Below are 14,151 nucleotides of genomic sequence, written 5' to 3'. Positions count from 1 at the left end.
ATCTGAAGGGCGGTTGCGCAGGGTGGTTCAGGGAGATCCGCTGCCCCGTGTCCGCCGCCGTCTGAGTCTCCAGCAGCGCAGATGTAGCGGCCCCGGCTGGTCTCTTCCTTCCGCGAGGCCAGGAGAGCCTGGCACCGCCCCGCGGTCCCTTCAGGGAAGGGTAGTCCAGCTCAGGGTTTGGTGGGAGCTGGGGATGAGCCGGCAACCTGCCGGCAAGGCGGTGAGGGCGGGGGAGGCCTCATCGCCGGCGCAGGGGGGAGGGGGGGGCTACGCACCTCGGCGCTTTGTTAGAGGCAGCGCGGGGGCGTGCGCGGCCCTGGAGTGCGCTTACATGCGCAGCAGCGCGTGCAGCTGGGGCCTGGGAAACAGCACGACCGGTTTTTCATTACATCTGTCAGGGTAGCTGTTCCTGGTTTTGTATATCAGCTACAGCCTGCATGTTTGCCTTGGATCTTCTTTGCCGTTCTTCTTTGTCAAGCTAGGACCTGTTCTTTCTCACTCGAGAAAAAGGAAAGCAAGCAAAGAAATAAAGCAAGCTCAAGTTAATGGTTGAGAAATTCTGATGCACGAGAGCCTGGTAGGATTTGTATTTATGCCTGTGACAGTTTGGGTAATTGTGAATTTTGTGACACTCATTTGAAATAACGACCTGCATCCATTAGCTTTGCTTTGCACAAACTGCTGTGGATGTCCTCCATAGTTATCGGGATGGCCAGATGTCTGTGTGTTATTGTGTGTTAAAATGCATGTGTTTGTGTATAAAATTTATTGGTAGAAAAGCAGGCAATGTACCTTAATACATTAGTTTATTGATTTACTAGGCAATCCATAATAATTATTAATTTGTGTTAAAACAGTTAAAATCACTTGAGGAGGTTTAATAGATTAAACATAGTTTCCATATTGCTGTTATCTTCATACTGGCATCTAATTGTGTAATGGTTTCAAGTCTCAAGGTAGACAAGGTCAGGCCAGGAACGCTCTGAGAGATGGTGTGTGAGAAAATCAAGGAAGAAGGATAGTGTTTATTGTTCATTCTGTCATTCAAATGAAGAGTAAGCCTGTTGTTTTTGACAGGTTTTGGTCATTGCTTTCCCATGTCTTTCCTTTCTCCTGTGTTTGGGTTACATTTTCCACTATAACTTGCTATTTGCGTTTTCACTTTGCATTATAGCTTTCTCTGCATTTTCTCATGCCTAAGAAGGTATTTGGGGGCTGAAAATGTTCCCTCATGCCAATCTGAAGTGACAGGGAGGAGTGAGGAGAGGCTTGTTTGCAACTGGCTTGAGCTTTTGTGTATATATAGGTGTGCAAGCAAAATGTATATGCATAATTATGAACATAGATAAACTTTACCTATTTTTTTTTCTAAGTTACAGCCCATTCTCTTATTGTCCCTCAGAGAAATGTACCTGAAAGTAAAAATTGGCAGTTAAAGATACCGTTTGTTATTTAAAATGATAAAGACTTGTTTAAGTAAAGTGCCACTAGAAGATATTTAGGGTAAGGTACTTACTACACATATATTTGACTTGACATCTGGGAGATGTAAGAAGCTTTGTATTCCGATTTTTTTTTTTTTAATTTTACTGGGTAACTGCCTTCAGGTACCCATACAGCCCAAACTGATTATGTTTGCTGTCTGAGCATCCATTTCAACATGTGCATATTAAAATATCTGCATGGGCAAATCTTATGGAATGCTCTTTCACCCTCAAACAGACTTCCAGAAAGTGATTCCCATGCATGGTGAAACAGGAGTGAATATAAATACATGGTGGTGTTTTGCTGCAACTTCTTAGTGTTCTCTGGTATTTAGGTGTGCTTTTTTTCACCTAATTGAAAATGTTCTTCAATGTATGGAGGAAAGTAGGCTAAATAAGTGCATTAAACTGTTTGAGCAGTTCAAGGTTTTATGCATCCTACTTGTAATCCTGAATTCTTCATGGAATGGACACCAGTACAGTGTTTATCCAGGGAAAAAGTGATCAAGAATGTGTATAGAGAAAAGGAAATTATTGGTTCTTGTAGTGCGACCTGCATTTCTGCTCTTAAGTGTAATGCCGCATTAAATGTAATAAGACATAAGCCTTAGAGCTTATGACTGGGGACCTCAGATGCTACCACAGTAAAACTAATAGTGATATAGTGTGGTATAAAAGCAATACTTAGAGTTTTGGTATGGTTCCAACCATGATATACAAGCTTTCATCCTAATATACAGGGTTTGGCAATGCCTTAAATATATATTATTTGATTTATGTAGCTATCAGTTCCAACTCTGCTAGTCTGTATAGCCAAATATTTACATCCTTGGAATCCAGAAATTTAGATGTTACTGAACGTAGAAAAGTCTACAGAGTTACCAAAAATCCTTCATTTTGTTAATTCAAGCGCTTTTTTATACATGAGTATGTCATGATTTTTAGACTGAGGTTTTTTGTCTCTTCAGAATCAGAGATTTTGAACCTAGAAACTAAATTCTAGTGGAAGGCAATGTTAACCCTTTCTGATCCTGCTTCCCAGGATCATATGGTGTTGGACCTTAGGACTTTGCTGGTGACAGTGATGCTTTTCCTTCTTTGTCTCTGCAAACCTAAGCTTAAGACAGGCTGAATAATCACTATTTGGTCCAAATATTTTAAGCAGCTATCTAAAGCAGCTAAATGGATTGGAATGGTATAGTAAATCCAAATTAAGACAGGCTCTATTTCATTGCAGGTCTTTCACACTTCCGGAAATTTCTTGAAATTTAATTATCTTTGAGGTAACTACTTTACTCTGAAATTTCAGCTTGCTGGGTGCAACAATTTATTGTGGGTGGGGAGACATAAGCAAATGGAGAATATGGTCACTGAGCCTTATTTGCTCAATAGTCCCTTTCATTTCTATTACTGTAGTAGACATTTTTTCTTCCATTGCTCTTCTGGCAAGCCAAAGCTTTTAACTGTATGCTATATTCCTTTAAACTAAGACCATTATTAATTTATTTTCACTTTGTTTCAGTTTTGCTATTGTAAGTTATGTTTTACTGACTTGTCTATTCCTTGAGTACACTTCCTAGACTTTGTTTGATAGATGGGTTCATCTATCTATATATATATAAATTTGGGACATTCTTGTTATTGTGTGAAAGATGTTTTCTTATTTTGAGATTTCTTTTTATAGTCCATTCATTAGTTTTCTTTGTGATTGTAAGTATTTGCCTTCACTGGAATAGGCTAAGAATAACTGTATCAAGACATACGGAGTAGAGGAATTGCAAAAGATGGTACAAAGTGAACTAAGATTAGTGCACTGAAGTGGAGGAAAAAAATATTTGGTCTGAAAAAGATGACTCAGTATCTTTCACCATAAGATTTCTTTCTTCAAGTAGTGCTATAAGGGAAGATGTGGGCAAAATACTAGAAAATTCTTTTTTGAAAGAGGCCCTAGACTGTAAGGAAGATCAACCAATCTTAATAAAAATATATAGATGTTCCACTTCTGATCCTTTTATTAAAATGAGATGAAATACGAACTAAGACTTCCCCCCCCCCACTAGTTTACTACCCAGGTGTTTCTGCACAAAACTTTAAAGTAATTGTGGCCACACAGCTGTGGTGGGAGTGAATAAGATAGATAAGAGAAAAAAGCTACTTTTTTTCTTCTTTTTCAATACAGTCATATGTTAATTATTCAAGGAAACATTGTGTGGGAGGGGGTTGGTTTGTTTGTTTTGCTATGGGTAAGAATTGCCAGATATCTTATTCTGTATGTAAGCACTAGGCTTGAGAAGAGAGGCAGTAGTTAACATGGCATTCTATGTTGGTAAGTGATTATTGCAAGTGATCGGCAGTGAAGCACAAAGAAGAGCGAGAGAGGATGACAGATGTGCAGAGTGAGAGTAGTAAAAACCTAGAAACCTTCGCAAAGAAGTTAGTTTCTGTATTTAATCCACATTTTTCTGCCCAACCTTGCCTCTTCTCTGCATCATAATTCTGGTCAAGGTCTTGCCTGTTATTGGATGTCAGTCAAGGAGGGCTAAACACAGGGAAGAATCAAACCAACAGATGTCTTTAAAAAGGAGATCTTGTCATTTGTTCTATAACTTTCAAATATTACAGAAAAGAGATATAGCTGCCCTCAGTTAACAAGGACAGGATGAAAGATACAGAGAAAGTCTGAAAGAGGGTCTTTTTGTAGCAAAGAAAGCACATACTTACTAGACTTCAGCCTGAAGCTCTTCGTTCTATAATTCATTGTTTTGAAAATTCACACAGTGTAATAAATAGGGAAAAAAGTTGGGGTTTTTTTCTATAAATTAAAAGCTAAGTAATTGGTGTCAAGGCACATAATGGGACAATTGTAACATAGGCAGGAGGCTTATCCTCATCATATACTACTTGCATAGCAACATAGCCAATACAAAGCAGCATATAATTATAATACACATAATGTGGATGAAATCAGAGGTTTAGATGTTGTGTACTGAAGTGCTATGTTTAGGGATTGCTTGCTGAAACAAAATTTCTTGATATTGTAACCCATTCATATCTGCTTTTTGTTTTCAACATTGTTTTCATAGGAATTTTGACTTCTTGGAGACACAATAGAAAATGCAAAACGAAACAATAAAGCCTGCTAAATACTTCTCAGAAGTGGAGAAGAGTGTGCTGCTTGCATTAGTTGAAAAGTACAAATATGTCCTTGAATGTAAAAAGAGTGATGCAAGAACTATTGCTCTCAAACAGCGTACTTGGCAAGCTCTAGCTCATGAATATAATTCACAGCCCAGTGTATCATTACGAGACTTTAAACAGCTAAAGAAATGTTGGGAAAATATCAAGGCACGGACAAAAAAGATAATGGCACATGAAAGACGGGAGAAGGTAAAAAGAAGTATTAGTCCACTTATAAATACTCACATCATAGGGAAAGAGAAGATTGCCAGCATAATACCTGAGCAAATGTACTTTTTGCAAAGCCCACCAGAAGATTCTGAGTATCAGCCTGATGCTTCTAGTCAAGGTATAAATGTTACTGTAACGATGCAAGTAGTACTGTTTTGTATGTAGTTTTGGTAGTGACTTTCTCAACAGTATAAATCCTTTCACTTAGCTGTGACTGCTGGCTACAGAAAGGTAGCCAAAATTTTCAGAACTATGATGTTACAAGACAATATTTATTTCCCCAGGCTCTCAAGAGTTAAACCGAGTCAGCTTTCAACAACTGAGTCAACTGCCACTTTGTGACAAGTGTTTCAATAGCCATCATGCTAGCTTCCTCAGAGCAGGAGCAAAGGATATATTGATCCTTTGCAAAGTATTGTTTTGTTGGGAAAAGGTCTGAGTATTAAAAAAATAAAATAAAAGGAGCGGGGTTGGGGGGCAAACTCTTTGCTGCACCAGCAGCAAATTGTTACATGGTTTTCTAATGCAAGTGTTTCCTGATGCAGGAGTTTCCAGCAAGTTTTCCCTACTTTTTTTTTTCAGGAGGGACTAAAATGAATGTGTAAACTTATATTTCACATTTGAATCCATATTGGAGAATGAGCTTTCAAAAAGATTAAGCAATATGTGCTTTGTTTGCCAAGCATATGCAGACATGATAATCCAAGACTATATGGGATGGTGGCTGGTTGCAAACTTTATGCCAGAACCTGCTCAAAATAAGCTATTTTTAAGCTATTTTTTTTCCTAAAGATGAACATTTATGGCATGTACAGGATTGATAAGGAAAGAAGTCATAGTTCTAGAAAAGAAGACATAACTCTCACCAGAGACATAGCTCTTTCATAAAATTTTTGCTACATATATAAAATTTTGTTACATGCACCTTTGACTTAGACAGTTCAGCTTAAAGTTCAGCTGTAAGCTCAAGCCTCTAAATTTAGGTGCCCACATATGCATGTAAATGCCTATGTCCACTTTAAGATTCTGAGTTTCCATTCTATCACAGAGCCTGAAGTGGTTCAACTCACCCTGAACTAGGCCACTATACTCATAAGATACTGTAACATAACAGCATTCTGTAGTGTCTCCTGTATTATGGTGCAAAAGAACAAAGTTTAGATGTATATACCGATAACTACATTTATAATTACAAGTTTTTGTTACTTGAGGGGAAGAAGAAGAAGGAATAATAATTTTCTGTTGTGTTTTACAGAATCATTTGTGATCTCAAACAGAGAACTCTGTGATGAGGAGAAAGAGTTGGTACATTTCCCAGTATGTGAAGGTACCTCCCAACCTGAGCCATCATGTTCTGATGTCAGAATTGCAGCAGATAAGAACTACAGAAGTAAAGCATCTCAGGAAAGCATTCTGAAAAAAATGCATGAGGAAGAGCATCATCAGCAAATGTCAATTTTGCAATTGCAGTTAATCCAAATGAATGAAGTTCATGTGGCAAAAATACAGCAAATAGAAAGAGAGTGTGAGATGGCTGAAGAGGAGCACAGGATAAAAATGGAAGTGCTAAATAAAAAGAAAATGTACTGGGAGAGAAAATTGCAGACCATCACAAAAGAATGGCCTGTATCATCCTTTAACAGACCTTTTCCTAATTCACCATAAAATATAATGTACTCAGATTTGCTTTCTGTCCCTTTTTAAGTAATGTGCGTTGGAAAGAGTGTTTAAAGAGAATGTGTAGTGACCCTTAACAATTAGGGAAACAATTGTATAGTCTATGAAGGGGAAAACCATATTGTTCGTTTTTAAATAAATGCTGACTTGTTTAACTTTTAGGTATGCACTGTATTCTAAAAGATGGATGCCTTTTTCCTCTTTGCCTTTCACCTTCTAGTATCTTCTAAAAGGAAGATACTGTCTCAGACCATAAATTTGAGTTTCTTTAAAAAAAAAAAAAAAAAAAAAACGAAAAAACAATAATAACCCCACACTAGTAAACATCAGGTTAAAGAGTGTGTTTTTTTCCTACATCTTCTCCCTGACATTTCCTGAATGAAGGGAAAGGTTGGAGTTTCTCTTGCTGCTAACGGAAAAGATACTTGACAGGCATTGACTGTATTATTTTGCTGGGACATAGAAAAAAAATCACAGAATGGTTAAGGTTGGAAGGGACCCCCTTGCACAAGCAGGGACAGAGAGAGCATGTTGCACAGCATTGCCTGGTTTATATATTTAATAATGTAAGTTTCAGAGAAGTTATGAAAATGAAAGAAATAGCAAAGGGTGAAAGGACTGCTGTAATAGTTAAATCCTTTGCTTGTGGTGAACAGCGGTAATGTTTTCCAGGCAGCTGCCTGACTGACCTTGTAGCTGTTTGAGCGCTGGTCTTTAAGAAATTGTAAAGAAGATGACCTGTTCCTCAGAAGTCACTGTATTTACTCTCTTCTCCAGGCCCATCTTATATTTAATAAGAATACCAAAATAGGAGAGATGCACATAGGCTGTTTTCTGGAGCCATTCTAGAAGAGCTTTTGACTGATCAACAAATCTTTTAAAATGTAGTGAGCCATTCAGTCCATTAGCAAACTCCCTCTACCTCTCCATGCAAAACTTGAGTGCTCAAGAGTTAATTAGTGTATTTCAGTCACTCTCTAATCAGAACAAAAAAAAGACCCTGGGACTTACCCCTCTTTTCCTTCACATAACAAGTTGCTTAGAGGCTTAGAGGCAAGAGGCTAAAGGGGATCATTTCTGTATTTGGAGGGTGTTCTGTCCTGTCTTGTCCAGTCCTGTCCATCATCTTGATGTGTTTCCTGTCTTTGCTGTCCATGCAGGGTGATGGTGATCATTTATATGAAAGCTTTCATATGAAGGTCCTCACAGTTACTATAATAGCAGATACACTTAAAAAAAACACCCATACACACACACACAGATAATCCCTCCCAAAGAAATGTGTTAATCTAAAAGGGTAAGGCTTAGGGAAATAAGCAATAGAAAACTTAGCAAAGTTTCTGAAGAGCTTATTGCTGTTTTGCTGGAAAAATGCAAACATCATTTGAAGAAGTGAGGAAAAAAAAGCCACAGAAATGTATTTTTTTCCCATGAAAATGACCATTATCTTCAATACAGTATTTTCGGATCATCATTAACAACTGAAAGCCTCTACAGCTAGCACCAAATTAGAGTATGTTAAAAAATATACTGTTCTTCCTAGCTATGCTCCCTCTTTTCTGTGAATACTCTTTCTGATGGAATTTCTTTTGTTTTCTCAAACGGCTGTCTTTTTTGGTGATTAACCTTTGCAGTCATTCATATTCATGGTAGTACTCACTCTACTTAACATTGTGGTACAATATTGCTCCTTTCAACATGCTCATATAGCATGCACAAGGAGAGTGACTTAGGGCAACTTATTTTACATGACAGAATAAAAATATATATTTTTGCAGAGTTTCTGCAGCATTAAAAATAGGCCAGGTACAAAATCTGAAGTCAGATCTGTTTGGCAACAAACTAACTTAGTTTTCTTTTAATCTGGCCATATGAATGGAACATATCGAAAGGATATAATTATAGACATAGACATGATTTTCTGCTGAGAGGAACCAATACTGGAAGGCAGGACAATAATGGTAAAGGTAAAGAGAAGAAATAAATAGAAGTTAAGACCTTTTTGCTCGGAGGTTGCATTCTGTGTATGGAGAATTAATCAGTTGTTTGAGTGGAAATGACAATTGTTCAAGCATCATCCAGGAGTAGGATAGGATAGGAAAGACCAATGAGATTCTCTTAAAAATAGCAGGATATCCTCCAATAAAGTTACTAAGTAATTTGAAACTACAAAATTGAAAGTGTGTGCATGTTAAGTGTAGAAAGCTAATGAAGGGAAACAATTTGAGCACTATGAAAAAAGCAAGAATGGAGAGACAATCCAGGTCTAGATAGCCCTGTGAGAAACTTAAAATAATCCAGGGAGAATATCATAATATTTGAGATAAATGTGGTCTTGATTCCTGAAAGTTATACTATTGATCATGAAAGATTGTTTTATTTTTGTATTTTAAAAAAATGCATGTTTTAGACTGAACTTAGTGGACAATGCGTTACATTTTGGTATGTATATTCATTCATGTAGAGAATCGCTTATGTTAATTCTAAATCCAAAATGTTTAGTTGTTAGACTGAATAGGAGAACTATTTAATGCAGTCTCTATTTAAAAGAAAGAGCACAGAAGAAAAAGATTAGAAAGAACCAGGATGAAGATAGGAAGGAATGATTATACCTACATACAGGAAGTGTTAGGAGTGTCACACCTAACTAAAATGATGCAAAAGGTTTTTGTGGTGATGTATAAAGCTGACAGATGCTGCAGGCTTCTGTTTTCCCATCTTGTTGCTTGTAAAATTGTTTAATAGACATAGAGAAGGATACAGTACAAGATCAACATGATGAAGTAATATGTCTCCTTGCCAGCCTTTGGCTTCTCCCTTTGGTTTTATGAAGTGATTAAAAGACCAGTCTTCAAAAATGGCAAGAAGGAGGCTCCAGGCAACTACAGGCCAGTCGGCCTCACCTCTATCCCTGGAAAATTGATGGAACACCTCATCCTGGCTGTTGTCTCTAAGCATGTGGAGAATAAGAAGGTGCTCAGGAGTAGTCAGTATGCATTCACCAAGGGGAAATCATGCTTAGCTAACCCAATGGCCGATGGCCTTCTATGATAGAATGACTGGCTGGGTAGATGAGGGGGGAGTGGTGGATATCATTTATCTTGACTTGAGCAAGGCTTTTGACACTGTCTCTCACAGCATCCTCTTGGGCAATCTCTGGAAGTGTGGGATAGATGAATGGACAGTGAGGTGGATTGAGAACTGACTGAGGGTGGTGACCAGCAGCGCAGAGTCTAGTTGGAGGCCTATAGCTAGCGGTGTCCCCCAGGGGTTAGTTCTCAGTCCAGTCCTGTTCAATTTATTCATCAATGACCTGGATGAAGGCACAGAGTGCCCCCTCAGCAAGTTTGCTGATAATACCAAACTGGGAGAAGTGGCTGCGCAGCCATCCAGAGGGACCTGGACAGACTGGTTCAACAGACAACTGGTTCAACAAGGGCAAGTGCAGATCCCACACCTGGGAAGGAATAACCCCATGCATCAGTACAGGCTGGGGACTGACCTGGAGAGCAGCTCTGCAGAGAAGGACCTGGATGTCATGGTGGACAACAAATTGACCATGAGGCAGCAGTGTGCCCTCGTGGCCAAGAAGGCCAATGGGATCCTGGGGTGCATTAAGGAGAGCGTCTCCAGCAGGTCGAGGGAGGTGATCCTGCCCCTCTACTCAGCCCTGGTGAGGCCACATCTGGAGTACTGTGTGCAGCTCTGGGCTTCCCAGTAGAAGAGGAACATGGAACTTCTAGAGAGGGTCCAGTGCAGGGCTACAAGGATGATCAGGGACTTGGAGCATCTGCCCTACGAGGAAAGGCTGGGAGAGCTGGGCCTGATCAGCCTGGAGAAGAGAAGGCTCAGAGGGGACCTGATCAACATATATAAATACCTTAAAGGAGGGAGTGAGCAGGATCGGGCCACCTCTTTTCGGTGGTGGCCAGCGATAGGACAAGAGGAAATGACCACAAACTGAAGCACCAAAAGTTCCACGAGAACTTAAGGAAAAATTTCTTGACAGTGAAGATGACAGAGCACTGAAACAGGTTGCCAAGAGAGGTTCTGGAATTTCCTTCTCTGGAGATATTCAAACCCACTTGGATGCAATCCTGTGCCACATGCTCTAGGTGACCCTGCGTGTGCAGAGGGGTTGGACTAAATGACCTCTAGCGATCCTTTCTATGATTCTGTGACAAATTGGACGTAATGTTAAAAAATATTTGCAAAGACAAAAAAAAAAAAAAAAAAAAGATCTGGGATTGCTTTCCAAGTGAGTCAAAAGTGAAGACAGCTCATAGCCGTCCTAAGAGATGATCCTGTCATATATGTCAAATGCTTGCCTTCCACAGTCTTTGCCCTCCCTGATTACTTTTTTCATTGAGAAACTGGACACATCCCTCATATCAGTCATAGCTCCAGGTGCCTGGCGGTAAGAGAAGTAACTATGTCATCAGGCCTTCCACTTTACTGAACTAAAGTTGGACAGTTTTCTGAGACCTGCAATGCAATCCAGGTATGCATGCTACACACGGAGGAAAGATAAGAAATCTGTCCAGCATATTCAAATGCAGTGGACTAACAAGGAACTAACTAACAAGGAAAGAATAAGAAAAGAACACCTGCTGAATGTCATTGGGTTATAAGATTATTCTGCTTATAAGATAGTGTGGATGTATCTCACTGGATGGCCAGTTTAACAGCAAGAATCATGTTTTATGTTTGACAAGTGTAATTCATCCCGATCCAGATTTTCCAATCTGTTAGAGCTGCAGAACAAAAATGAAAGTGAATTTTTAGCAATCAGAATAGCTAGAAATAATCTCTTGATTTTCTGATGAAGAGCTGTCTATTCTACAGTCTAGGGAAATAACTTTTGAATGTAACAGAAATAAGACAGATTTTTAGAGAATACTTTTTGTTGACAGGTACTGTTTTTTCTTTGTTAATCAGTTGAGCTGCACAATAGCGTACTTCAATTTCCACCTAATTAATCAAATTTGTTTTTCAAGAGAGTAGTATAAGGTTTGCATTTATTAGAATTTGAGAGTGGTAGTTTTCCACTCTCACAGATGAGTTTTCTTCTCACATATAAGGAGCTATTCGTGGATGGTCCTGAATGTGGTAATGCTACATTATATACTGATTTAGTGATAATTTATATAGCACTAACAAGGTGAAATATAAGCTCACCAAGCTCTGTGCATTGTTTGGTCATGTACAAAACCCTTTCATTTTCTTAGAATTATGTCATGAAATGAAATACTAAAACAGAAATGACCGGTTGAATCAACCGTGTAAATTCCTGCTATTCAATTCCTCCTTGCAGTATAATGCAGGGGAAAAATATCCTCCTTTAGTTCAGTTTTGGAGTTCTGAACATTTGACCTGTACCTCTCACTGAAGTTCTGTTTAAAATTGGATTGTACTGTTGGATATCTGTGTATTCCCACAGAGCTGTCCTTCAGCCAAGGACAGTTGGCTGTCCTTGGCTTTTTAGCTTTTGAATATCAAGCCTATGGACTGTAAGAAATCTGAATTGACACACATGATGCATTCCTCTGTATGCAAAACATCTTGTAAATGGTGCCATATCTCAAGACTCTGGAAAGTACATATTAGGTGTGTGATATGATAGGTTTGGTATTTAAATCAGAGCTGAAAGTGAGCTTATCACTGTAAGTGATAAGTTATCACTGTAAGTTATCACTGATGACCTAAAACAGAATTTCAGACTGTTTGAAAAAATCATATTGTCCAATCCAATATATTTTAGCTCCTATTTTCTATTTAAAATGAGGTGTAATGAAAAGTCCTTGTCAAATAAAGTAACAACAGTTTCCAAAATGCATTTGTTTTGATCTTGTGCTCAATCTGTTAATAGAAATGGTCAGGAGAAAAGCAGTTCAGTATACCCATCAAAGTGAAAATTCACCTGAGATAATTAGAAGAGAGGCCACAAGATAACCCAAGGAGCGGAAAACAATCTTTACACTGTCACTCTTTGTCTGCACTTGAAGAAAAATCAGGAAAAAGAAAAGAAAAGAAAAGAAAAGAAAAGAAAAGAAAAGAAAAGAAAAGAAAAGAAAAGAAAAGAAAAGAAAAGAAAAGAAAAGAAAAGAAAAGAAAAGAAAAGAAAAGAAAAGAAAAGAAAAGAAAAGAAAAGAAAAGAAAAGAAAAGAAAAGAAAAGAAAAGGAAAAACCAGCATTAAATCAGCGACCTGGTTGATTGTGTCCTACATATGCTCTTATGTCTGTTTCTTAAAGATAGCTACTGTATGGTAGCCATTTGTTCCTTGGTCTTTTTTATGCCATTAAAGTGAGCTTTGGGTTTGTTTGAGCAGAACCTTACGCACATCTTCTGCACTTAACTTAGACTCCAGACTGCCACCTAGCCCCAGATATCCCAATGGCAAAACCTTCACTTTCATTCAGACACCTGATGAATCAGGTACTGGCATTCTTGGTCTGATTCTTTAGCTGCTCTTCACCGCTTGCATCACATCAACTCCCTTAAAATCCCTCTTTTCTTTTAAAACTTTTATTCACAGACTTGGCACATGAAAATCTATTTTGCATCTACTGGGGTAGCCTCAACCCACCACTCTAAGAGCTGATCTACCACCACCACGTCTAGAGCCTGCCCCAGGTAGGAGTGTGTTTGCTAGATTCGTTTTGCTATCAGGAAATCTTCAGCAGATCTGATTTGGGTTGGTTTTTATTATTTAGTTTAGTTTAGTTTATAGTTTAGTTTAGTTTATTTATTACCTAGCCACATCTATGGAGTATTTATATGCCCAGTGCAGAAAGTATCTTCTTGTGTATTTTCCCATGACTTCTTCTAAAATCCTGACAGCTCTGGTGTGAGCTGTTATTCCTCAATGCCAAGGAGTTTGTGAGTCTAGTCTCATCTATCTATCTAGTCAATCTAGTTAATCATCTAGTCTCTATACCCAATACTAGATTTTTCCTGCACATTTTAATCTTATACTGATCTTATACTTTCAGAAAAGTGATGTAAAAAATCCTAAGTATTTGAGGATCATAATCCATCAAAAAGAAGTATTTCTCAGATGTTTGTCTAATTGAGAGGTTAAGTATTGAGGTAAACCCCCAGGCTGTAGCACCATTTTGTGAGATCTTTCTTATAGTTCTCATCTCAGATTATTTTACAGATTGGCATGGCACACAACGCACTGTCTATGTATCTTGCAAAAAGATTGGAAGGAAAACTTGTCCAGCTCTACCTGAACTAAGGACAGAACATGACAGTTGGTTTAAACACAATGTTCTAAGATACTGGTGTGACTGCTTGTCCCTGATCTTGATTCCAATATTTTTTTTCTCTTCCCATGGAAGCAGGGGAGAAACGACATGCTCCACACATTGCTCATCTTTCTGTACATTATAAAGACTAAATCAGGCATGCTTGGATAAGTGTCACTCATTGGGTCCCATCACACTGCGGGTGAGAACTGAGCAGCAACTTTCAGTGCTCAAATGGCAAGATGTTGCTCTAGTGGGATAATGATGATGGAATTAAAATCCTCTTCACATTTTAACTAACAACAGATATTTTGCAGAACTGTTGGGTGTG

At 38.5% G+C, this 14,151-nt stretch overlaps 1 protein-coding gene across 2 annotated transcripts; it reads left to right on the top strand.

The window, feature by feature from the left end:
* Window positions 1-475: 475 nt before the first annotated feature.
* MSANTD3 (Myb/SANT DNA binding domain containing 3) lies at window positions 476-6,739 on the top strand. Of its 2 annotated transcripts, none has more exons than XM_010212673.2 (3): window positions 476-577; window positions 4,568-5,010; window positions 6,148-6,739. In XM_010212673.2, exons 2-3 carry the CDS (start codon window positions 4,599-4,601, stop codon window positions 6,555-6,557), a joined length of 822 nt encoding a protein of 273 aa, XP_010210975.2. In that variant the 5' UTR covers window positions 476-577; window positions 4,568-4,598; the 3' UTR covers window positions 6,558-6,739. The 2 variants fall into 2 exon arrangements, with proteins under 2 accessions (XP_010210975.2, XP_088383346.1); XM_088527220.1 differs by lacking the exon at window positions 476-577 and adding an exon at window positions 1,387-1,408.
* Window positions 6,740-14,151: the final 7,412 nt, after the last annotated feature.

The sequence above is a fragment of the Tinamus guttatus genome, unplaced genomic scaffold, assembly GCF_059628265.1.
Source record: "Tinamus guttatus ecotype Peru unplaced genomic scaffold, ASM5962826v1 Tinamus_guttatus_pri_ptg000265l, whole genome shotgun sequence".
Taxonomy (NCBI): Eukaryota; Metazoa; Chordata; class Aves; order Tinamiformes; family Tinamidae; genus Tinamus; species Tinamus guttatus.
Note: the sequence above shows the minus strand (reverse complement) of the source record. Positions and strands in the feature narration are given on the sequence as shown.